At 51.8% G+C, this 25,909-nt stretch overlaps 1 protein-coding gene across 2 annotated transcripts in view; it reads right to left on the bottom strand.

The window, feature by feature from the left end:
* The window catches only part of ZFHX3 (zinc finger homeobox 3), a 174,424-nt gene that overhangs the window by 36,722 nt on the left and 111,793 nt on the right, over nt 1-25,909 (bottom strand). For both annotated transcript variants that reach the window (XM_056360423.1, XM_056360422.1), the window contains exon 5: nt 1,164-1,274. In XM_056360423.1, the coding sequence (XP_056216398.1) occupies nt 1,164-1,274 (111 nt within the window). The remainder of the gene's footprint in view (nt 1-1,163; nt 1,275-25,909) is intronic.

The raw sequence follows: 25,909 nt of genomic DNA on the forward strand, positions 1-25,909 counted from the left end.
GAGCTTCAACAAGCATTAAAATGCAGCTTGCTTTCTTCACCAGTTGGGACACATCTTCCAGTTGATTGATTGATCAATCTCAATACAATGACCCAGAGACTGAGACTGGTTAAGATTAAAACTGTACTGAGGTGAAAGACCACATTTCTTCCTTTTGAAGACTGTGTAAGCTGAAATACCTCTTGGCTGTGGCTCACCAAGAGGCAGCCACCAACACGGCAGGAGAAGGCTGCCTGGAAGAAGAGTCTGGGCAGACTGAGAGGCATCGTACCAAGCCCTAAGCCTGCAAACCGACTGGGCTACTGTGCAGAAACGGAAACAGGGGGTCAGAATTGCTCTGTCCTGGGGCAAGGAAAACAAGTGCCGCCTCCAGCGCCTCCCCCTTCCACATCTATGCTGAAGCGGTCGGCTGAGGAGGGGAAAGGCCCGCTGCAGAGGAGGACAAACTTGCAGCTGCTTTCTGCTCAAAGGCAAGGAACATTTAAGATTCCTCCCACTCACCTCTGCAAGATAGCAACCATCTTCTGGGAAAGACACTGTAACCTAATACCTTCATAATTAATCCATCTAAGGATTTTGCAGAGAAACCTTTCAGATTCTACTACACCAACGCAAGTATTGCTGTGCATCTGCAGTCTCTGTTTCAGGATGCCATGGCTCCAGCAGAAAGCGAGCAGTTAACAGAGCACAAGCACAAGGTCTGCCTCTCTGCTCTGCCTTTCTGTGTCAAAATCTTGCTAACACAGCCAGGACCATGATGAAAAAGTAGGCTAACACTTTCTCAAGTCTTAACAACATAGGGTGGGGTTTCACGATAGGCTTAATCCAACCTATTGCCAGAAGCAGTGTTCCCTTCTCTCTCCTCCTCTCCCAGCTGCTGATTCCCACTGCCCGGGGCTCAGGTCCAGTACCACTGAGCACCAGGGAGCTCCGACCCACTGCACCAGGACGAGCCCAGGGCTGGGAGTGTGGACACGTGACTGACCGTGGCTCAAACTATGCGAGTGTGTCATGAAGCAACACCCAAAGACTTCACAGGGGACAACACTTACATCAGGCTGACAGTGCTGCATGGTGCGGTCTTTAGGGAAAGAGTTTCACAGCTCGCTGCTCTTCTCACTTTCCTTTCCTGGATTTAAAGAAAAAGAGGGACCAAAACCCACCTGTCCATTTACTCTGGTCCTTGTCTCCTCCGCCCTCTTGCTCCTTGGCAGGCTCTTCAGCATCACCGGCTGTTTCATTGGTGGGCCCTTCAACATCTTCAATAGATTCTTCTGAAACAAGAGAAGCAGAAAGCGTAACATAAAAATGGAAGTCAAAACAGAAGAGCAAGTAACTGCCATTGAGCGAGAGCAACAGCCAGCGCTGAAGTACCAGTGTTGAGTGGCAGATATCAGTGTCACCCAGCGTTCTCCCAACATTACCTGCTAGATGAAATCATGATTCTCACCCACTTCTACCACTTTACAGCTACTAACATCCCCTGTGGTGTAATGTACAGTAAAACATCTGCCTGGTATGGGAAGGTTCTATCCAACCACGCCATGGATAAGAGAAGCATCACGGACTGACCGAAGCCTCCACCACCTTCAGCCTCAGCTTTCCTCCTCATCCCCATCCCCATTTCAAGCTCTTGGGACCAAATGGCACTGTGTATCACTGACCCTGGTCACTGAGACCCCCAAATTCAGAAACACTGCCACTCACTTCTGCTAAGACAAAGCAAGGAGCAGCGTGGTCTCCTGCAGACACGGCCCTGACACGAGGCACGGCAGGAAGCTGCTGGGGCTCCTATTTTCATCCCACCCATGGGAAGAGTTTGAGCACACAGGCAGTATCACACAGGTGCAAAAGCACGAAGGAGAAAAAGTACTCAATGAAGCACTGAAAGCTCAGAACAAACCACGCAGTGCCACTGCCCCACCCGTGAACTAAAGCAGCGGTGCGTCGAGGCCAGCGGCATGGAGCATGTCGACACTGCACGGCACAGCACGGCTCCACGCAGAGGCACCCTCATCAGGTGGGATGCTGGGAGGAAGAGAGCTGCAGCCCAGATCTCTTATACCAGGGCATTAACAGCTACTTTATCATCTAGTATCTTGGGTATTTACCTATAATGTGTGCAGCTCAACAGCTACCATGTAACTGATGGGGGCTACATCAACATTGGGAAGAAAGGGCACTTTTAACTCATTATATCCTCTTTTTTGCATTATCTGGTCATGGAAAATCCTAGGCTATCCTGAGGTTTTATCTGAACTACCTAACCAGTTAAAGCACCACCCCCATCCTCCCCCTAACAAAGACAGGGCTAGAAATCAAGATTAAAAATATTAGCAGGCCGCAGATACTCAGCAGTACCCTTTGAGAACGTGACAACCTAAATCAGGGAGGAACTTGCAAAAGCGTCTGGAGATCAGCACTGATATTAAGTGGAAGCACTGTGATTTTCACTCTTTTAAAGCTGGTAAGTCTTAAGAGCTGCAGGGATGCCAGTGGTCTTCACCTGGGAAAAGAGGACCCCAGAGTGAGAGGTGCAACAGGCGGCATCGCTGGGCGAAGGCACCCAACACGTAGGGAGACAGAAGCTACTGATGCAGGGGTGAGATGAGCAGTCTGCTGTGAGACGAGTGCTCAGTCTTGCTGGAAAGAAGGGCTGTGAGATCAGCAGCTGGATTCTCATTTCAGAAATTAAAATTCAAATATTTTTTTTCCTCTCTAGGGAAAAAACCCAACAAACCGCTACCTGCCACCCCCCAGGCCCAGCCACCCTGGTGCCTTCAGAATGCTGCCAGGCAGGGCGAGACAGCTTCTCTTCAACCGAGGCAGCAGATTTCGGCTGGCTTTATTAAAAACCTTCACGACAGGGCTTCTATTATTGTATGTAAATCTTCATTTTAACCTCTCTCTGGACGCAGCTCGCTCTGCCGGCTCCCCGGGCTCTTCAGGCAGCGCAGACGGGCTCGGAGCTGGTCCCCGCCGCCGCGGCAGGCTCGGAGCAGCCCCGGCCCCGCTGCGAGCCGCGGCCCGAGCCCGGTGCCGGCGCTGCCGCCCGCCGCCCGGAGGGGTCAGCAGCGGCACGGCCGGGCCCGCGCCCACCGGCCTGCGGAGCCACGCGCGTCTTCAGCGCTCCGCCTGGTTCCAGGGAATAAAGTAGGACATTCATAAGCAGTTACACCATCTGTCTTTATACCATCACCATCATCAACAAGGGGAAAAAATAGCTCTTTAAAATGGATGAAAGCCCAGGCTGACAGTAACCGGAAAAATGTGAGCTATGAATACCAATAGCGGTGGAACATGATGAAAAACAAGGCTACAAATGGCAAATCCTCCTGCCCAGCCGGGCCTGCAGCCCCCCGTGCTGGCAAGCGCAGCCCACCCCTCGGGCGGCCCCGGCAGCCCCCGGCCCCGACCTGCACACGGCTTCTCTGCAAGGGCAGGATCTGCCTCCTCGGCTCAAACGCCTCCGTGCTGGGCAGGCAGGCTGCAAAAAGCATCTGCACGCTTCAACCGCTCTCCTCCCCACTCCTGGAGGAGCCGGGTTTTTCTGAAGAGCATTTTTTTTAAAAAGCAGGATGGGAAGGGAGCAAAGTACAAGACACAACGGCCCAGGGAGGCTCCAAATCACCCGGGAAAGGCCCTGGTCCCGTCCTGATGCAGCTCCTCGCTCCCAGGGCTTTTGCTGAGGACAATCCTGCTCCGTTCCCTGGCACACAGCGGGAGCTTCCTGCACCCACCAGGGATGCAGCCACCTGGCACGGAGACTCAGGGAAGTGTTAACTCCTGGCTGCTTTGTGATCCTCTTCCAGCAGACTGTTTCGGAAGCTGGATGCAACTCCTCTCACTACGCTCAGCCTAACTTGTCTCGCAGCCCCAGTGTTTAAGCTGATCCCAGGGATGGTTGGGAGAGCATCCTCAGCTACACCACTTCTCAGCCGGCTATGTGCACTGCAGAGGGCTTTGAACTGCTGAGAACTCCAACAGACTCCAGGCAGGGCTCAAGCATGTGATCCGACACGGCTTCTAACAATGAGATCCTCCAACACTGAAAATAAAATGCAGCAGAGCTCCTGTTCCCGAAAGATTTGCACCCACGCTCTCTGATGACAGCTCTGCAGCTGCTGAGTCGCCGTGGCAGCTCTGAGGCACGACAGCAGGTCCAGGTAGCAAACGCATGTGCGCAGCGCACCCGACCATCCATCCTCCCGCACTGCTTTGAGGCATCCTTCTGAGAGGACAGGGCCAGCATCACACCTGGTAGGGAAAGGTCTGCTTTTCTCCTCAATCGCTGCACACGTAACAAGGGCCTTTTGAGCTTCCACCTTCATTGTCTGCCAGTCCTGGTGCCATGCTGCTCCCACGCGCATCTGAGCAGAGCTGACCCCTGTCTTTGGCTTAACATCCGAAGAGCCCATAGCACAGACCTGCAGCTGAGTGTGAAGACTGCCTCACCACCTGCTCCCAAAGGCTGAACAAGGCTGTGGGCAGCAAGACGTAGGGAATTTATTTCCAAACCAACAAGACCCTTTTGTTACTGTATGACCCTACCTCCCTGAAACTGTACGCACTGTTGGTGCTTGTTCACCTACTGCCTTGACGGTATTTTCCTCAAATAAATTGATAAAAACTCCACCAGTCATCCCGTAGTTAAAAAAGGTACTGAGCTTAAAACCGTACACTCTCAGCAGCATCCCTCCCGATCAGAGCAGATATCCAAAGGGTCTGAAGTCCCTGCAGTATTTCAGCAGGGTACTGGGAGTCTCTGCTAGTCAAGGACTCTGACCAGGATGTTTGTAGAGCGTAGCGTGGATGCTGAGCAGTGGAGGTCATAGGGTCCTGCCATAGGGGATGTCTTGTAAGAGGCACGGGGGTTGATTGACTCCCAACCTGGGAACCTTAGTATGGCGCTCTGGAAGGCCGGAGATGCTGCTGCAGCCCATGCCCAGAGGACTTAGGTGTCAGATTGGTGTTTGTGGTTTCCAGAAACACCGACGACACAGGTTTTATGAGCTCAGGAAGGATAAGTGGGCTCCATCCTCTGCAGGAAGCTCACAAGGGCAGGTGCAAGGGCTGCTGCTGTGGGATTTGCATGGCAGGGGGGATTGTGTCCCACTGAAATACAAAGAACACAACCTGCACACGGGTCCCCGTGCTGGAGTGCTATGCATGAGGCTGTGATGCTTTATTAATATATTTTCTTGAAGGAATTTTCCAGCTGCCTGGGTTCAGGTCAATACTAAAAGCGAGCCAGTGTAACTGTGGGGCACTCAGAGTCCAAGGAGCCTCTCTTCCATTGTACCAAATCTGCCCCATGCAAAATCCTAGGAAGAGTCTTTTCTTCCTTCATGAATAAATCATTTTAGATAGTGGTATTTCCTTTTAATTTAAAATTAAACCACTCACTATGGTGTGGTGGGGGAGAGAGGGAGCAGAGTCTGGAAAATCATGAGTATCTGACATCTGCAGATGTCAGGGAATCTCTGACTCAGTTGCACACTGAAAAAGTGCCCGAATCCCTGCACGCTATCGCACAGGACCATGGTGCCACATTTCTGCCCCTTTCAAAACCCAGAAAGTTTGAGGGTTGGAGAGTCAGCAAATCCCAACTGGATCCAGGCCAGCTTGAACAGCCCTCTCACCTCTCCTTCTCTCAGCTGGATTTTCCTTAACAAACCCTGATCTCTTATCCAAAGGGATAAGGGGCATTTCAGGGGTGGTGGAAATGTAGGGATGAGAGAGAAAGAGCGTGTGCTTGCCTCTCCACCCTCCGGCAGGCTCAAGAGCTGAGAAACATTAGCTGTCATGAACCACAATCAAATCAGGTTTGAAATATTTAGCAGTGGCTTGGAAAATGCGGTGGTGCAGCTCTGACAGGCGAGATGTGCAGACACCCATTTTCCATTATAATGGAAATATCAAGCCTGTTCTGAATATGTATAACCTAGAAAAATGTATTGATTTTTCATTTGGCATTAAAAAAATGAAATACCCTGCAGCTGTCAAAAGCCTTTTGTTAAAAGCTCATCTTTCCTGGAATGAGGTTTACCAGAAACAAGTTTTAATTGTACACAGGGTCTCTCCTTTCAAACAAAAAGAATCTTTGATACTCCCTTTTTCAGGATAAGTAGCCAAAAGAGCCTGTAGAAAGACAGGGTTGAGACCTGGCTGACTTCTGCAAGCTGACGCTGTCAGGAGCGGTGACAGCGATGGCCTGTGTGCAGTCAGCTGCACGGCTGCACACGCACAGACACGCGTGCTGGCACCACCGTGCTGGCTCCCTGAGAGCTGCCAGCTGGCGAGGGGCAGCTTCCCCCAGGGTCACACCACCGGGCTGCAGCCCAGCACGCTTCAGAAGTTCAACTGCTTTACACTAGTTTAGATGTGAGGTCCTGGGGCCCTGGGAGGAGATGTGCTGAGGTCTAGGTCCCTATGGAAGCAGGAGGGGCTTCAGGTGCTCCACAGAGGGTCTATGCCCTCCCAGACGCCGGGAAGCTCACGAGGAGCTCAGCTGCCCCCGAGCTGTGCCAGGGCACTGAGCGCAGTCCGATGCAGCTCATCCTAACAGCTCTGCTGTTCAGCTGTCCACAAAACTGTGCCCATGTGGGATTAAGACACTGGCTCAGAAAGAGTCGCTCACCCCAATGGGGCAGAGGCATGGGGAGGGTGGTCCCACCACAGCAATCACATGGGACGGGCACATTCAGCTGTGGGAACAGAGCAAATGCAGAGCCTGGGAAGCAGCTCTAGCATCAGCCGGTGTCCCTAGTGCAAAAGGACACATGCCCGTCCAACCTGCTGCTGCAGCCCCATGCGCGTGAGGTGGCATCTCTCTGCAGGGCTCAGCAGGCACAGGGACCGGGCATCCCGCAGACGCTGCAGCAGGAGGCAGGGCGCTGCCCCCAGCCACAGGCAAATCGCTGCAGCAGCAGCAGCGCACACCTATGCCCGCTCCCACCGGGCAACTGGAAAGGCCATAGGGTCTCTGCACCGCTGGTGATGGCCATGAGTCCTGTGGGGCACCTGTCCCACAGCCAGCAGCATGGCTTTTGTTTGGGGCACACAAAGCTTCCCAAGCCAGAGGAGCAAACAGTGGTTTGCCTTTTGGTCTTCTCTCCCCCCTTGCATTTCTGAACACACCCTGCCCGGGGACGTGCTTAGAGCACAAGGCTGCAGGTGAGCAGCCACATGTGCTGCTGAAGCTGTCGGTGGCCCACAATGGAACAGAGTGGTGACAAACCCTACTCACTGCTACTCGCCCTTCAGCGTGCTGAACTCTGAGCGAGAGCACAGCCTTGGAACAGTTTTTTGGAAGAAGAGAAGCTGGCAAGGGTCAGGACACAGAGCAACACCCTGGAAACATTTTCACTGTTTGTGACCAGCTCAACAGAAAAAAAAAGTTTTCCACCTTTCCCTGACTTGCGGACTGTTTGTATTTGAAGACAAGAAAACCCATTCACATGGAAATGTAGGTAAAATCCATTTTCAGAGGGGTTTTTTTTGCCGTCTTGTATTTCTCACCCAGCTCAAGCTCATCTGGGGCACGTCACCTAGGGTAACCTTGGCTACCAGGCAGTCACTGCCCTTGCAGCTCAGATTCAGGATGCATATACATACATATATATATATGCACAAATACACCCTGTGCCAGCTCCTAACTGGATTATTCTACATAAACTTGTTTATTCCTATTGTTTTCCTGAAAGGAAAAAACAGAACTCCAAACAATGAAAAGAAAGCACCAGGTACAGCTTACAAGAGGAATGTCACAGAGCTCCAGCCCTGATGCAAAAGCTGGTGGGTGAGTCCTATCACCTGAAAAAAGGCTGCAGAAAAGCAATAATAATCCTACCTGTATCTTGAATTAATGACGCTTATTTCCAAGATGGCCCTGCTTCGGACCATGGTCAGAGCATATCTGCACTGCTTTCATTGACGAAAAAGAAAATGCTGACTATGAATGTGCCCCCCGCTGATAAAGCCATCCTCAGCTGCCTATCTTCTCCAGGCAGGGAAAGTTTATTGGGCTTTTGTGCAATTAAGTATAGAGGCAAGATAAATAAAACAAGAAATTCAACGGCTAAAGAACTGTTTGTGAACTTTTAGCTTCTATTCCTTTGTTTTCTGCTCCAAAGAGAAAATTCAGAATTTTTGGCTGGTTTCCCTGAACAGATCTGAAAACCCTACAACAGCATCGAGGTCTCTGGTTATCTCACAAACAAGCTTCTTGATCCACAGAAATGAGATGACCCTCTGCCAGATGTTAACACCTCTTCTCCTTAAATATGAATGCTTTTCACACAGTTCTTATTTTTGTGTTTGGTCACTTTGTCAGCTCCAGCCAGAGGCCCCACACAGCTGAGAAGTACCTGCAGTCAGGGGGCAAGCAGGGAGGGCTGATAAATCGTGCAACCCTTTTTTTTTTTTTTTTTTTTTTTTTGTGCTTTTGGTTACAAAATGTAGCAGCACTAGGAAAGAGAACAATGTTATCAAAAACAGATAATGAGAAGAAAAACCAAATTCTGTCTTAAAAAAAACATAGGAGCCAGTGGCGGTGAAACCTGCCACCATCTGTTTTAAAGAAAGAGAAGAGTAGGACACCAAGCAGAAAGCCAAAGCCCGTCTGCGTGGCAGCACACAGTCACTGCCATAAGCTTTACGGGTGCAAGAGTCCTGTTCACTCCAGCAGACCTGGATCTCAGACGTGGCGGGAACAAGCTCGGGAAAGGCCCTGACTGCTCCAGAAACCTTCACCTCCCTGCAAAGTCAGGCAGAGCCTTGCTCTGCAGAAAACAGCGTCACCAGAGAACAGCTCTGCACAAACGAGCCGGCTACGAGCTGGTCCCACCTGACAGTCACCGACCGAGGCCAGGTTTATCCGGCAAAGGAAGAGGGAGACGGGGATTCGTGCCACGTTTACATGCGCTCAGGGCTCCTCGCAGTGCCCGTTCCTCACGCACCTCCCAAGAGGCTCGGACAACTGTGGCCGTTGCCAGAGATACCTCCGGAGGATGCTGGCCTCTCCATGCAAAGAGACACAAATCTGAGAACCCCCTCCCTGACATGGCACCAACTTCTCCCTGTTCCTGGAAACAAGGCTGTCCATTTTTTCTTGTAAACTGGGCTAAATTTGAAGTCAGCGGAACCCAACAGGGATTTGCCCCCTTGAATTTCAGCAGAACTAGAAAGGTTGCTGTTATTTTCACACATGAAATGTAAAAAAAAGGCAAATTCCTTGAGCATGTTTGTAGTGGAGCGTGATGTGATTGTGTTGTCATTTATGGGAAATAATCGCAAGCCCATCTCTCCCTTTCCCCCCATTTTCCAGTCCAAATAACCATGAAAAATTACACTTCAATGTCAGGAGGACAACAAAGGAGGGGCTTTCTCCTGCGGCTTGACGGCTTTTCAGCCTCCCCTTCTTTGGACAAAACCTACCTTCAATTCTATTTCATTTTAAACGTGATCTAACAAATGCATCTTGACAAGTTCCTTTCTTTTTTTCTTTTAAACAGTATTTTGCACAGTTTAACCTAGCTCCAAACCAGAACCAGCTGGAAAGGAGACTCATGCAAAAACACAAACAGCAATCAAACAGCAAAACAAAAGAAAACCCATCTCCAGCTTCAGGTCTGGAGGGAGAGGACGTGTGCTCTCCAACGCGGAGACCCGCAGGAGGAGGGTTAGGAGACAAAGGGGACCAGCGGGGAGGAAGAGGCTGGAGGAGGCCGGGTGGCAGAGGTGACAAGGCAGGAGTGCAGCAAAGGCTGCCAGGGACAGGGATGTGGTGCCCAGCCCACATTCTGTGAAGGAAGGGACTCCCCCCCACAGGTGTCCTTACTGGGACCAGCCACACTGGGTACTGCCAGGGTGCCTTGGGACGGCTTCTCTCGTGGCCACCCCCCCACCCAGCCTGTAGCTGGTACATCAACACCGTGCTATTCTTACCAGTTCCTCACGCCTCTGAAGAGATCTGCTCCCTACCAGCGGCCCTGCCCCGCCACCCACTTCTCATCCTCTCTGGTCTCACCCCTCCTCTCCGCCTGCTCACCTCCCTCCTCGCAACTCCTCCCTGTCAGCCGCCCCCTCCCCAGCTCGGTTTCCCTCTGCTAAAAACACACAGCAAAACTGCCGGAGCAGAACACGATGGGTTTTTATAGAATTACCAAATTGTTTAGGTTGGAAAAGACCTTCAAAATCATCAAGTCCAACGGTTAACCTAACACCGCCAAGCCCACCACTAAACCATGTCCCTAAGCACCATGTCTACGTGTCTTCTCAGTCCCTCCAGGGACGGTGACTCCACCACTTCCCTCAGCAGCCTGTTCCAGGGCTTGACAACCCTGTTGGGGAAGAAATTTTTCCTAATATCCGATCTAAACGTCTCCTGGTACAACTTGAGGCTCTTTCCTCTCCTCCTCTTGTTTGTTACTTGGGAGAAGAGACTGACCCCCACCTCGCTACACCCTCCTTTCAGGCAGCTGTAGAGAGTGACAGGAGGCTGCGAATGGCGCTGAGCTGTCCCAGGCACTCTGCACTGCCTGGCCCAGGCTTGGCTGTGCTGGGGAGCGGCTTTGGTGACCTGCTGCAGTCACATGGATGCAAACACGTGTTTTCAGAGAGGCCAAGACGCTTTAGGAAATTCATATTCCACCTTTCAGAAAATGTACCAGCGCCACGCATCTGCATGTCCTCAGCTGGCAACACCAGGGAGCAAGGTGTTCAAAGTAAGAGGTGCTGTGTGCTCAGTGTGAAGAAGCTCACTCCAGAAAAACTCTTTGGATGCACAAACAAAACCAGTACTAAAGCCAAGCTGAAGTGAAAGCTGACTTCAAAACTTAGCAGAAAAAATGTAGGAAGTGACTCTGGGATAACATACATCTAGAGAATATTGTATCTGTGACAAAAATGAGCTATAACTAATTCATGCTTAGCCTTAAGTGTTGGCTACGCACACGAGCACTCCCAACAACCTTAACTCTGCCCTGTAACTTCATCAGAAACCATACTTATATACTAGAATGTCCTTTTTCTGGTTTAGTTTTTTTAAGATACAACTCCTAGAACTCCCACTCTGTTCTCAGTCTCATGGTATCACTCCAAGAAAAAGTATGTTGCCGACCCTTTCTCTCTCCCCCTCCCCAAGTGCTTCCCAACCTCAGCATGTTTGGAGTTCTTTTAAGCTTAGCTAAAAACTTGGGAAAGCCATAATTATAGTGCCCTGGTTTAGGGACAATTAAAACATTCTTGCAACATATTGTTCCATAAGGTACAGACCCAGACAAAGGGCAGTGAAGGGGAAGTGGTGGGCTGACGTGGCAGCAGGGGAGCATGACCAGCTTGCCCCTGGGCGACTGTGGTGTGGAGGTCTGCGGCAAATCATCATTCCTTGTCCCTGGTGAGGAAGGTTTTTGTAACACAGAATGGGAAAAAAATGATCAGTGGTTCTAAGCAAATGTACCTAAGGATGGTTTGTACACGGGGTGAATCCAAAGGGGTCTGAAGCGTGTGGTCTTGTCAGTTCATTCTTGACTAGACCACAGTAATGTCGATTGCAGTGCTGTGTTGCCAGGCTCTTCCTGAAACTTACTTCTAGGAACTAACAATATATGTGAACATGGGAAATCATAAATGGCCATAAATTATATGTAGAATAAAGAATACGAGAGGATGACCGTGGGGCGTGCTGCTGCCTGCAAGGCAGAGGTGGTCGTGGAGGCACGGGAGGGAATTGGCAGGGTTGTTGGAACCACCGGAATCAGGGAACAGATGGGGTTATTTCTGCCGAAGCAGATGAGAAGTGCAACTGTGCTGCAAAGGCCAGACATGCAGCTGGTGGTGGCAACCAAAGACACTTCTGCAGAGAGCCTTGTGGGCTTTTAAGGGGATTTCAAAGTGAAAACTTGAGGAGCATCCCCTGGGACTCCGAGGAAGGACAGAGCAGATATACCCAGCAGGTCTACACAGAGACAACACGGACTCCAGGCAGCTGAGGGGTTCTCGACACTTTGGTCACCAGAAGCGGGCTACCTCCACAGGCTAACCCGTAAAAAGCAGCCCGAGATGAAGGTGCAATACCAAAGCTTCTTGGCGTGAACAGCTATGGTCTCACCTCTCTGCTGAAGGACAGAGGCCATGGCAGCGAGGCAGCCCCTCAAACACAGAGCTTTGCCTCCAGCCCTGCCAGTCAACAGCCCACAAGCCATCCTCTCCTCGCCTCGACCCCTCCGCCAGTCCCGCTCAGCCACAGGCAGAGCTCTCCCATACCAAACGCAGGTTGGGTTGGTGCAGCAGAGGGAGTAGATAACATACACAAGCTCTCGTACGCACAGCAAACACCTGCTGATGAGAACAGGCAGTGGGGCCCCAGAAAACTCACAGCTTTACAGCCCTGGATCTGTCCTTGAGGATGCACTTGAGGAGCCCACATCACCCACCAAAGCAGAGATGGCCATGTCCTAGGGCTGAGCTGCCCCTTCCCTGGGTCTGGGTTAGTGGCACTGGCAGAATGACAGTAATTGCTTTTCCCCTTGTACTAACAAGCTTTCAGCAGCAGCAGATTTCAGCTTCCTGGAGCCAACAGGCCCTTTTTCTCCACCTCTCTTGGCTTCGAGTAATTGAAAGCGACTGCAATCTCAGCCCTGACTCCGATATTCAGCTGCACCAGGGAGGTCAGAGGATGTCAAGTGAAGCCTTTCCATTCACCCACCACCAGTGCTGCATTAATGGAGGCAGCTTGCTCCACAGCCCAGAGGAATGGACAAAATTACGGGGGCTGCTAACAGCCAAGGAAATCCAAACACAGCTTTTCCGCAGCAGGGAGGGAGGGCTACCAGTCACAACCCCACGCCGCATCCAAACTGCAGAGCCCTGCTGACCCCTGGACTTTTTTTTCTTTCTTTTCCTTTTAGTTTAAAACAGGAGATGTGTTTCTTTTCAAAGAAACTGTATACTCATCCTTTTTTTTTTTTTGCAGTGAGGCAGAGTACTTTCCCCTATGATGCCCATGTCCTCTGTCATACACCAGGGAAGGATCTTTCACTTTCCATCAAATCCAAGATAAAGATGGAGGGTGCTGAACGGCTGCTCCAACTCCTGAGTGAAATGCAGAGGACCAAGGGAAAGGGAAGAGCATGGAGAGGCTCCCAAGGAGACACTGAAGGTACTCGTGGCTCACAAGCTGCCCGGCCTGCAGCCCACCAGTTAGGCAGCACTGGGTCGGTAACACCGGTGGGCTGGGAGGACGGAGCCTTTCGGCCACCCTGGGCCACTCCTCGGTGCTGGCAGTCCCTGTGCTCTGCTTCCTCAAAAACTAACGAGAGCACGCCGGGTGCTCCAGGGATTCAAGATGCTCCTGAAACCCAGACCAAGGCGCACGCACAGGTGGCGGCTCCAGCAGAAGCCTGTGATAAGAATTTATTTCTCTCAATTACGAGCGCTTGTCCCCAGTCTCAGTTCATCAGCGCGGCGCAGCCGAGTCAATGAAAGCTCAGTAATGCGCTAATCAGATGCACAGCGACTTCCCGGAGCCGCCGGCTGCGCACAAGCGGCCGGTACCACTCTGAAAACAAGTGGCAACTTTGGGAAGCAGGTCCCCAGCCCTGCCCACCCCTCCACTCCCAAACCACGGCTGACTCTGGCTTTACAGCCAGTTCAGGTGCAGTTTCCCTGCAGGGTCTGTGGCGCTGCCTCTGCTCCACATGACCGGCACACGTGCTTGCGAGTGGGCAGGCGAAGCAGTGCCCATCCATATGCCTTATCTCTGCAGCCCACACACATCCCTCTTTAACAGAAAGCTTCCAAGGGTGCTTTATATATTTTCAGATGAGGTGTTTGGGTTTTTATCGGAGTTTGATCTGAAATACTTGTTCCCTTCAACCCAGGACGATTCTGAAATAACCTGTGAATTTCCCAAGTAGGCAGAGAAGGAAACTAAACATTGCCCTTGAAAAGCAAATACAGGACAAAAATGCCAGAAAAAAAATCACTGATGAGATCTCTTCTGGTGTCCTCAGAAAAGTAACACTCCTGCTTCTGAAAACCTGTAGTCAAAATAAGCACAGCATCGTGGAAGAGGAGGGATGGAGGGATGATGCCAAATGCGGCCGTGAGCTCCCACCAGGCCCGTGTGCCCAGCAGGCACGGCAGCTTCGCCCTTAGGGGGGGAAGCCTCTGAGCTTTGTTTGGTTTAAAATAAACAAGTAAACAAAACCACTTCCCATAGTTCCCCTTCCAAAGCGAACCATAAGAAAAAGTTACGAGCCCAGTGAGGCACACACCGCCCCGGCACGGCTGGCACGCTGCCACCGCTGCCGGCACGGGGCCGTCACCAAACTTCCCAAGCATTAACCTCTCCTGGAGAGCGGCGCGCGGGGATGCTCTCCCACTGCAGCCTGCTCAAGAGCTCTATTGATCCAACACACACTTGGTGCCTTCAAAGTTGTTTATGATCAATATGCAAATTGCCCGTGGCATTGATCTGGTATTAATTTTCAATTAAGGAATCCACAAGGGGTCTCCCAGGGTCAATATCTAACAATGCAAGGTAACTCCAGAGCGGAACAGGGGGACTGAAGCTGCCCAGTGCCTCTGGGGCTGCTCCCGCACCTCTGGCCCCAATCCCTCTGGACATCGCTGTCCCCCAGAGGGGCCAGAGCCCACGCCGCCTCCCGAGGCCCCTCTGCCACCCGCCGCCTCGCCGGGGCATGTCCCTGCTGCCCTCCCTGCGCACAGGTCAGCACCTCGCAACCTCTGGGCTGCCGCAGGCAGCACCGCAGGCAGAGGGCTGCCCTCAACAGCCGCCGGTGGCAGGAGTTTTGTCCGGTCGGTTTGTGCCCCTTTTCTGGTGAGGCAGCCCAGCCCCTGACGGCGTCCTGCCCTCCCCAGGGCACTGCTGGCCCCCGGCTGAAGAAGGGGATGGCTTGAGCAGCTGCTGGGACCCTGCTCAGGCCCCTGCACCTCTGCAGGGATCCCACGGTGAGCCAGGTCACCCACCCCACATACGCTAGTGACACCAGCAGCCACGCAGACAAACAGCTGGCAGTTAGCAGTGTAAGGCAACCCTGCTGCAAGTGGTTTTAGACAGCAGCCTTCAACACGCACACTGAGCCTGCTGCACTAAAGCAGTTATTAATGCAGGTGGCATGGAGAAAGTGTACGCAGCAGCGTGCACGACGGCTCCTGCTGGCTGGACAGGAGAGGTCGGGGTCTAGGTGGAGCATGCAAACAGCTTTCCAGTGACACAGAAAGGGGAACCAAACACTGTGTTGTGCCGCCTCAACACAAGCTACGGAAACCTGCACAGCTCCAGAAAACACGTTACAAGTGGAAAAGATCCTCACGTGTGTCACACAAAGGTTAAAAAACCAAAAATAAAGAAATCATTGAAATTGCCTCGTAGATCTAGAGAAATGCATCCCTTTCCAGAAAAAGGAACCCATCAGCCATCCTCCCAACTTTCTTCCTCTCCGGGAGGCCCAGAGGGAGCCGTTTGTTTCCCTGAACCCCATGGTCGCACGGGAGAGGAGATGCCCTCTTCGCACCGGATGGCCAGCCTGCGCACACCCACGGCTCTGCCACTCACTGTGCTAACCAGCACATTAGCTACCCAGGCTAATTGGTTTATGGATAACATTAATTACCATGTTGCTCATTAATGGATGAAATCTTTATTGGTTCCATTGATCAGCGGGACTTGTTAGCTGGCCTCCTAACCAATGGCGGATGTAACAAGCTCTCTTATTGGCATATCAATTAATGCAATCAATTTCTGGCCAGCGGCTGCCATTCGCTTCCCTGCTTGTTAGACTGTGGAAGACAGAGTCATGTCAAGTAAGCATTTATTTAAAGGGTTTCTAATTCTTCTTGAGCTGACTTCCCAGCAGGCTTTCCGCCACACAAGGGTTTTCTGCCTCCAGAGACCTTCCCCTTTCCTCCCGTTGCAGAATCAGATCTATAACAGTCACTGCAAACAAAATCATTTCTGTAAAAATATTTATCGAGTTACGCAAGTAGGACAGCTAGAGGTGTCAGATTAAGAAGTCAGACTGTATAACTACCTCAATTTAACACATTGGAGAGATGAGCAGGAGTACAAACCCACTCCCAAAGAACAGGCAGGAGCTCAAGAGCTGTGCCAGAAAGCCTCCCTGCACACAAGATTGATTTTAATTACGGGGTCAGTTCCCCACAATTAGCACCGTTTCGTCAGAGAACAATAAGCCCTTAATATTTCTGCCCTAACCCACCTTCCAGAGTGAACCTGGACCATTTTGCATCTTTACACAGCCCTGTCACATGGGTCTGCAGGCATCCACATCCCGGTTGGTACCTGCATCCATTTTGACAACCTCAACCTGAAAAAGGAGAGCAGGACTTGTGCTGCTCACATGCGGAGTTTGCCGATGCTGGGAAACCAATGGAGAACATTACACGGCCTCGCATGAGCTTGGCAGTCTCAGCTGCAATGCTACACACAGTACTGGGGGTAATACAACACACCCCTTGCCCAAATCTTTGGGGAAAAGCAGTGTATAAAGAACACTGAACCTAAACCTCCCCTGGACAGAAACTGAAGAGACCAGCCCTGCTTCCCTGAGAAAGGTGGCAAAGGGAAGAACCCGACAGAAGAGCACAAACTGGCAGTGGTCTGAAGACAGGGAGATTTTCCGAATCATTTCTCCCACTAGCGAGTAGAAGGGACTTAGTTATCTTGGCAGGAGGCAAATGATGTGCACAAGGAGTAAGAGCCCCTGTTCTGACTTAGAGAGACTTTGTCCTCTCCCTTTTCCACTGGTCTATTGGCCAAAGAGGTTTCAACAGCAGAACACGTTCAGAAAGAGCTCAAACCCCATCCTACCTGGGTTTAGTTTTTCTCTGCCTGTGAGAGGCCACACTTGGTAGTGATTGTAGCTGATTTCAGCATCCAGCTGCTGAATTACCAGCTGATGCAACTGGACAGCCAGCAGTTACCCTGTATGCCCACCACGCCGTGGGATCCAGCAGCCCAGGAGGACAACGGTGCTCTCAGACATCAGCTCACTGCCAGAGAGGATACAAAGGGCTCAAAGATGTGCCACATCAACTGTCTTGTTGCAGTAGGTTTTGCTTTCCTTTGGAACAGCATTTGCACTGTAGCAGTGAGCCTGGTAAACACTCCCACAGCCACAGAGGCAGATGGAACTATCAGCATGTCGCTCGATGCTCCCGACCTCCGTCCCTCTCCCCAGCTGCTGACCTCCTCGGTTCTGCCTGTGCAGCTGTGTAAGTGCAGGAAACCCAGCGGCTAGTAGGTCCACAGGACCTCATAGATGAAACAAACACTTTTTCCTACAGAACTAGACTTGGTAATTAGATTGTGGAAATCACCATCACAGGATGTTGTTGTGGCCAAGAATTCAGCAATATTCACAAAAGGGATTAGAAAATTAAGGTTAATGAAAATATCTAGAGATATAAATGCTAAAAGTAATGAAAGAATTTGGAAAAAATATAAACCTACAAGCTTTAGGGCACACATGACCTCTTCTTGCTGCTAGGGTTCACATGGGCACTTGTCCTGGCAGCAGGCAAGCTTGTAGCTGATGGCCCTGGTTCTCCAGCAAGCCATCACCTCCTGGTCCCTCAGGCCAGCTGTGCACACCCTGACCCGCTCTGTGTGTCCTAGAACTTCTGCAGCTCTGGGGACACGGCGGGGGTGACAGCTCAGCCTAAGGGGCAAGGCCATGGCACCGCAGCATGTCTCTATCGGGGCTCCCCGCCGCCCCGCAGCTCAGCACCCTGCCTGCGCTCCCACAGCCAGGCCCACAGGCAGGGTGCACGCCGGGCAGGCAGGATGGCAGGGAGAGTGGCACGGGGCAGCGTGAGACGTGGTTCCTGAGTCTGGGAAGCACAAGGATGAGGCCTGAGGAGCAGCCACAGTGGAGAGGTGGCCAGCCAAGAAACAAAACCTGAGCGCACAGCTGCACAAATGCACGAGATGTACAGGCGCTGCTCGCTGTGGGCACGGTGCCGTCTTGCTGCACAAATCCCATCCATCTGTCACACAGCCCCGGCAGCAGTGCCGCAGGTGCGATGCAGCGTGCCAGGCTGGCAGCTCCATCGGAACGCTGGGGTGACCCACCGGCACCCACTGGCGCGTGGCAGCCCTGCGCGCCCACAGCAATCCTGCCCGGACTCATCCCCACTCTGGATATTCACCCAGGTGATTATGTAGGAAGGATCTTCCCCGCCAAACACAATAATAAATCAAACCTTATCAGAGCTGAACTATAAATCTGTGAAGACTCCGATAATTTCTAGCCATGGGAATAACACCACAAAAGTACTTTTTAAACTAATTACTCAGATTCCGAAGTGCTGCCCTAATGAGCCTTCCTTCTGCCCAGAACTTACTAAGAGAAAAAAAAAATCTACCTTCAGTGCAGTAATTACTGCTTTCCCCTTCAAACTTCTAACTGGAGATCAATGCTGCATTTTAAGACTCATTGATTTACAATTAGCCTGGCTTTCCTGCTAAAGTGTTTTTAAAGCAGAGTTTACTTTTATTTTATTTTGAAATCTCAAAGATCTGGTTCTTGGATTTTACATCCTCGTGAGAGGTATGCAGGAAACTGAAAGAGGAAGGCAGGCACACATCTGAACCAGGAAAGGAAAACAGGATTTTTGTTAGGCTGAGACTAGAAATAAGAGACTCTTAAATATTTAAGGGATAAACATGAAAAAAAGAAAGATGGAGGAAGAGAACCAAGGCTAAAAGAAAGGAAGAGAAAGTGGAAGAAAAGAAATGTAAATGCAAAGAGAAGGAAAAATGGACTGCAGGCTAAGAAAGCAGAGTCACTGTCAGGCGGATCAGAAAGCTCTTACTGCCTCTGCTGTTTATTAGCATCCCTGGGAAAAAAAAAAAAAGCTGCAGCTTTGTGCATCTTTGCAAAACAAAGTGCTAGTTAAAAATAGTATGTACAGCAGGGACAGCACGCTAACAGGAGGGTCCTGGCAGCTCTTGCATTTGTTCAATCTGTCCCACGAGGAGAGCAGAAGTAAGTGAAGCAATTAAGAATTCCATGCTGATTGCTTCAAACATGCTTTTCTATGCCATAAAGATAACAGCATCACAAATACATCCACCTCCTCTCTCCTGACTCTTCCCATCCCAACATCATCCACTTTGCATCGCTTCCCCTGGACTCCCGGCTCTTGAGGAGCTGGAACACTGGGGCGGGCCCACAGGGGTTGGGGAGTCTCCATCATTGGGAGACACTTCAGACCCCGGTGGAGACCATCCCAGCCAACTGCTGTAGCTGGCCTGGCTTTGAGCCAGGGTTGGGCTAGGTGACCTCCAGAGGTCCCGCCAACCTCTGCTGCTCTGGGAGTCTCCGACTGCTCTGGAGCTTCACAGCAGTGCTCACTTCTGAACCATTTTCGTGTCATATCTGCAGGAAAGAAGCTATATGCTGGACCAGCCACTCCAGCGCTTCTCAACCCTCTTTTGCCTCCTGCTTCTTCCTCCAAAATAAACGTTTGGAAGGTCTTCTAAGATTAGCTTGAGCAGCGACATGACAGGAGCCAGACTGAAGAGCAGGGAGGCAAAGAAAATTGCCTGCAAGGGTTTACAATTTCGGAGCTGCCATAGCAGTCTAGCCTGCCATTTCGTTTGCTGCACTCATAAATTTTGTTCTTTACTACTGTTGTGTCCCAGGAGTCAGTGGCAGATGATGATCCTAGAGTGATGAAAGCAAAGCCAGAAAATAGTAAAGCCAGTAACATATCTCCTTTTTTTATATTTTATTTTACAGAAAGCTGCTTAGCCCCATTTCAAAGACTAATATGAAAAAAGTGCAATTAAATCCTTGAAAAACTGACAGATCAGCAAAACAAAACCACCCGATGGAGAGCACGATTGAGCCTCATTAAGAAAGAGTTCAGTCTGTTTTTAAAACCTTTCTTAACACTTAGCTGGGTACCTCTCAGCAGCAACCGCTCCCAATGCGCCTGGCATAATTAGTGTCAGAACGGAAAGGAAAAAATCAACCTAGGAAACAGAAATTAAAACACCAAATTCAAGTGAGAGAAAAAGGTTCAGCTGTAGCGAAACCATCTAAATTCTAACAACAACCCCTCCTCTCAGTCTGTGGCAAAGAGCTACAGTTCCACTCTATGCACAGACAAATACATGCCAATTAAAGAGAAAAGTGGCTGGGGCAAATTTGTGCTGTAAAATTTCTATCACTAACCACTCCCAGTCCCCAAACAATATCTGCATGGCAGTCACATCCACCCGTGAGGTCAGGTTAATGACAGATGGACAGTAAATTACACTGACCTCGACAGCAATTATAACTATCACAGTTGACAATAAAGAAATTGAGATACAGGGACGAATTCTGTGCACTTTCAGTGGCCGGACCCCTTTGCGGGCTGTGCATGCAGATGCTCACATACGTACCCTACATGTTAAATTGCCAGCCTATAACAGGACGCTATACGGCGAGATCTATTATTTTGCAGTGGGGGTGGGGATGAAACGCATGGGAGATAGAAAAGATGGCAGAGAGATGAAGCCATTTTATTAAATCAGGCAAATTCTAATTTATTCTGGGGAGATGGAGGAGAGAAAATGGATTCACTCTCAGCATGCTCACTCTGTATCGTCTGATCCAATCCCTACCGCCTCACCAGAGGGGGAGGGGGCCTCGGTGTTCTGCAATTCTCCCACAATCTGAGGAAAAGATTAAAAAATAAGGTGATTCTCCTTTTGGATTTTGCAGCAGCCACAGGAAAAAGCCTTTCCTGGGAATGCAAGGCATCAACCCCTGCTGTCAGCCGTGCTGGGCGGCGTGCAGGGGTTTGAGGGGTTTGCTACTTGGGGATGGAGGTTAAATTGGCAGCGCAAGGTCCAAGGCTCACCACAGCGCTTGCACCATGCAAGCAAACACGCGGACAGTTATACACACGGGTAGAACGTCCTGTGGTGATCTGGTGCTCTCTGCCATTTTTGGTGTACGCCACAGCGTGCACCCTCAACACTCACTATGATTATCCCTATCGTTCTTCTTCGCCGGGTAAGAGACACTGAAATAAAAGCATCATGTGGGCAGCGCTGCGGAGGTTGGTGGTACCTCAGTTACCCATGGGCTCGCAGGCCAGTGCCCAGCACCACCATAACCACCACCAAGCCCCAGCCCCAGCCCCAGCCCCGGCCCGCTGGCACCTGTGAGCACAGGCACTGTGCGCCTCGTGCTGCAGCATCAGCGCTGCACTTCCACAGCCCTCAGCAGGAACCGGGGTCTGACACAACCGCAAACCTGGGAGCTGAGCTCTTCTGCTGCTCTGGTCAGTGCTTCAGGAGCAGAGGGAGGTCACCAGCACGAGTGCGCAGCCGAGCTGGAAGCCACAGGCTTCTGCACTGCTTGCGGCCAAGTGGCTCAGGTTATCTGAAATGGCACAGAGAACCTGGGGGCCGGCATGAGCTCATGCGCTGGGGAGACTGCCTGTTGTGACAGCCAGGTGGGGATGGCTTACGCAAAGACCTTCCCAAGTAAGGCTGATACCTGAGCTTTGCGTTTTATGGACTGGGGTGATGTGCACAGGTGCCCAACAAGCAGAACAACGCCAAAGAAACTCCCTGCTCAAGGGAACAAATGCCACCAAATGGTCCTTCACTGGTTTTGGAATAGGGACCAAGTGAAAATACACAAGTTTGGTTAGAGTTTAACACTTCTACCAGACAGCAACACAGCTCCTGCTGCAGAGAACAGCAACTGCTTGGAGTCACGTTCCCCAGCCACTGTCCCAAAAGGAACATCTAACTGCAACACCCGCGCTGCAGTCGCTTGTGGAGGGGATAATTTGGGACAGACAATGCAGAACACACCCTACGGAGGGAAAGGTGAGATGCTGTTGCACAAAGCTCCACAGGCACAAGAATATCTCTCATTTCAGAATTAACCAGAAGGAAATGAGAACAACATGTAATTAATTACCAGTGGCCAAGTAAGTGCAGAAAAACAAACAAGACTTGCAGTGAACTAGAAGAATGCTAAAACTAGACGGGGCAGAATGCCCTGGGTTGTCAGGAGGCTATCTCTCCCTGTAGAAATCATTCCAGTTAATCTTGCAATGATTAAATCGACATTTTATACAAAATCCTTCAGAAAACACACCCTGCAGCAATCCCCCTCCCCGAAACAGTCAACATTTGTCCAAGCTCAGAACAGAGCGAGTACTGCGCTCGCATGCTGCCTGGTGTCCCCGGGGTGAGCACACAGCTCCAGCACCCGTGCGGCCAAGGCAGCTACGAGGACACTGCCACCGCAGAGGCAGCCAAGCCCCAGCAGGTTCAGGGCCCCGTGGAGCCCAGGCCCTACCCTGCGAGGCTGGACCCTCGCCCCGCTGCTGGCAGGGCTCCGGCAGAGCTCCATCGCCACCCTGTCACCCGTCCCCAGCGCCAGGCCTTGTGGGCGGCTGGGGGGTGCGAGCGGGGGTGGCAGCGGCTCAGAACTCATCTCTGCGCTGGAGTAAATTCCCACCCGCTGCTGCCCCGGGGCAGCCCCAGGGCCCGTCCTGCCGCCCCAGAACAGGGAGCGGGCTGGCGGGCGGCAGACCACTCGCACTGGGACGGGGGAGAAGCGGGGCCGGCTGGGGGGCTCGGGGGCTCGGGAACAGCTTTGCAGGAGGGAGAAGGCCTAAACCATGGGGGAGAGGGGCTGAGCAGCAGCACCTGGAGCACAAATTCCTAACAGAAGAAATTCTTGTTTTTCATTCAACGCCAGCGCGGGCAGTGAAGCTGATTTTATGACTTATTTATTTATTTCGTCTTTGATGAACAGGAGGTTAATATAAGAACAACTCCTTGGCAAACCTTTAAGGGTAATTCGAGCGACACTGATGTGAATCAATGTTCCCTTTGTGAACGCATTACTTGGCAGAAACTGGCTTTTTGTAACCCCCTTAAACCTAGCTGGCAAAACAAAAAGAGAAAAAAAAAACGTCCTTCAAACAAAAGGATGAGGTGAAAATAAAGAGAGAGTCGACTGCACTTTATTCTCTTTCATAGAAGCAAATGGATTTGGTGCTTTTTATACATTAATCAATCAATATCACTGACTGTACATCAGCAGCGCAGCCAAGTTATGAATGACCTTTCTGGCAAAGAGGACACTTTTAATGCTCATAAGACTGCTCATAGCTTAGCAACTTTCCGAATTTATGCCTGCATGATTACCCCTTGGAGGCAGGCGCCCGTTAGCACTGCACTAGATATGACAAGGTTAGTCCTTGCCAATTTGTGCAGAAGAAAGGAAACTGTTGACTGCGTGCGTGCGCCTCGCTGATGCAGCTGGCTCTGCCCGCCGGACGGCGAGGGCCGGGCTCCCGACACCGGGCAGCCACCGCGCCAGCCACGCGCCTGCGGGCCAGAGGGAGACTCAGCCAGGCTCCGAAGGCGGCCGCTGGCCACAGGCGAGAGCCGTCTTGTGCAAAAATCTCAGCGCAGAGAGGAAGAGCGCCGAGCCCAAAGCAGCTCTCCCGAGGGCTGAAAGCAGCCCTGGTACCTGGAGCGCGTTTCTGCCAGCGCACCGATGGGAGCCGGGAGGCAGCGAGGGGCACGTGGGCACGTGCCGGGGCTGGAGCCAGGCTGTGGAGAACGTCCTCCTTTCATCACTTTGCTGGCCATATCGAGCTGGAATTGCTACTCTGCGCAGAGCCAGGGAAAGCACTGCCTCACGCTGTCAACAACAACAGACTGCGGGTACGGCTTCCAACTCCTCTATTCTTTTTTACATTATTTAAAAGAAAACAAAATAGGATCTAGACTTCAGACCGCAATGGGGTCACCACTTCCCCGGGAGCTGCGACTCAACTCCAGCAGAAGCATGGCAGACGTCAGGGTACTGCCACACATGAGGCTTCTATTTCACGTTTTTGCCTTTCCCTAGGGCGAGTCCCCAGCCAGCTCCCTAAGTTCTCCAGTGAGATCCAAGCTCTCCATCCTGGGTTCACTGGCCCCAGTACCACACTATTCCTCCGCCCTGCAGCTCCCTGCGAGGGCGCTGGGCTATCATCCCTCCTGCTGTAGGAAATGAGACAAACTAATCACCTTGCTCATTTCAGAACCATCCTTCTCACCCTTTTGAAAAGCATTATGCTCTTCCACTTGATTTTCATCTCGGCATTCTTTTCATGAGTGTTTCTTTCTGAAACTTGCACCATTTGAAGCAGCCTTCTGTCTGACAGAAGCTTAACGTGCCTCCTATTTCCTACTAATTACCTTTTGGGGCTAGAAGTAGATTTTCTCCCTTGCCCTAGCTCTCAGTCCTTCCCCTCTAACGGTACCCAGTTCTGGAGGGCTGGAAGCTCTATGGCAGTGAGAGGCACTGCAAAACTCCAATGCACCCTTTCAAATAGCACATCCTTGACATACGGGTGCTTCCTGCCTTTTCAGCATTTTCCTATTCCTGCTGTTTTAGGATGATCCTGCTCCCTTGTGTGAGACAGTCCAAAACTGGTGCCGTCCTGTCCCTGTCCCCATCCCCACAGCCCTGGGCCCTGCACCCCACGCCGCTGCTCTCCTTGCACCTGCCAAGTGGCCACAGGGCATGGGGCGGCACACTGCATCCCTCAGCAGCTGGCACAGCAGTAATACAAGTGTCAACATAAAGCTGAACAGTGACCAAAAACCTCCAGGGAGGTGAGACTGTCGTTGCCATAACTGGTTCACACACCAGTGGTCGAGGCTGTCACCAGAGGCCTGGGCTGGCTGGCTGCGATTGCGCCCTCCACTTAAAGGGGAGAATGCGAGGGGTCCCCTGTGCTCCCCATGCGCCCAGCTGGGAGGGAGAGGATGCCATGGTGGGGAGCAGGTGCTCCGTGGCCCTGGGGAGCTGCTGCCATACTCCTGACCTCGCACATATGTCCTCCCTTGCCATCAATCAGTGGGAAAAGCAGAATCCAGAGCAGAGCCAGCTTGCTGCCGAGTGCTCCAGGATCCAGTGCAAGGGTACCTGACACCTGGTTGCCCAGCAGCTGCCTGCTCCTTCAACCACCCTCCTGGGTTCAGGCAAAGGCCACCTGGAAGCAATGCCCTGGGAGACTAGGGGCCGCAGAGTGGTGGCAGGGCACAGACAGCACCCGTGCCCTGCACCCAGCCCACGGCCACCTACAGGGACCTCTCCAAGCTGTGGCAGACCTGGGTTCCTGCTGCTTTCAGGGGCACGGTGGAGGAGACCAGCTGGACCCCGTGCCTGGCTGCCGGCTGCAGCCTCGCTCTCCCATGCTGACGCTGCACGGGGCCACCAAGCACCCAGCATCCTGCCGCTGCTGGGCATTGCCGGCATCCTGCTGTCCCCTGCCCAGGAGCCCTCCATCCTCCCCTCCTCACAACACTGCCTGCGGCCTGGAAGAGGGACTGTCTGGTGATGGGGTAACAGGCAGGACACGACCCCTCTCCCAGACCCTGAAACTTAACAGACCCACGAGGGGGGGCGAGACGCTGGCTCAGGGAACGAGGCACAGCAGGGAAAGGTCTGCTCGCTCCGTGTCACCCACATGCCTGCTTCCCTTCTCTCGGCATCCAGGCTGCGACCTCTAACCTCTTCCAGACTGAAACAAAATAAACTCCGAGCAATCCTCCACACCACACACACACACACGCACGCACAAAAGGGGAGTAAAAAAAAGAATAGGAGGAGAAAAGTGAGTAGGTGATGTGGAAAGGAGAGGTGGCTGCACAAGTGAAGTGGAACGGACAGGCACTGTGCACTGCCAGATTGCCTGCCTGCCTGCAAAGGCCAAAATTAATGCCATTGTTTTGCCACAAAGGAGGCAGCAAAGTAGCAGCAGAGGCCAGAGAACAATCCTAAACACCAAGCCCTAATTCACCCTTCCTAACAATAAAAAGGAGGATGGAAAAGGC

The sequence above is a fragment of the Falco biarmicus genome, chromosome 15 (genome assembly GCF_023638135.1).
Source record: "Falco biarmicus isolate bFalBia1 chromosome 15, bFalBia1.pri, whole genome shotgun sequence".
NCBI classification, from domain to species: Eukaryota; Metazoa; Chordata; class Aves; order Falconiformes; family Falconidae; genus Falco; species Falco biarmicus.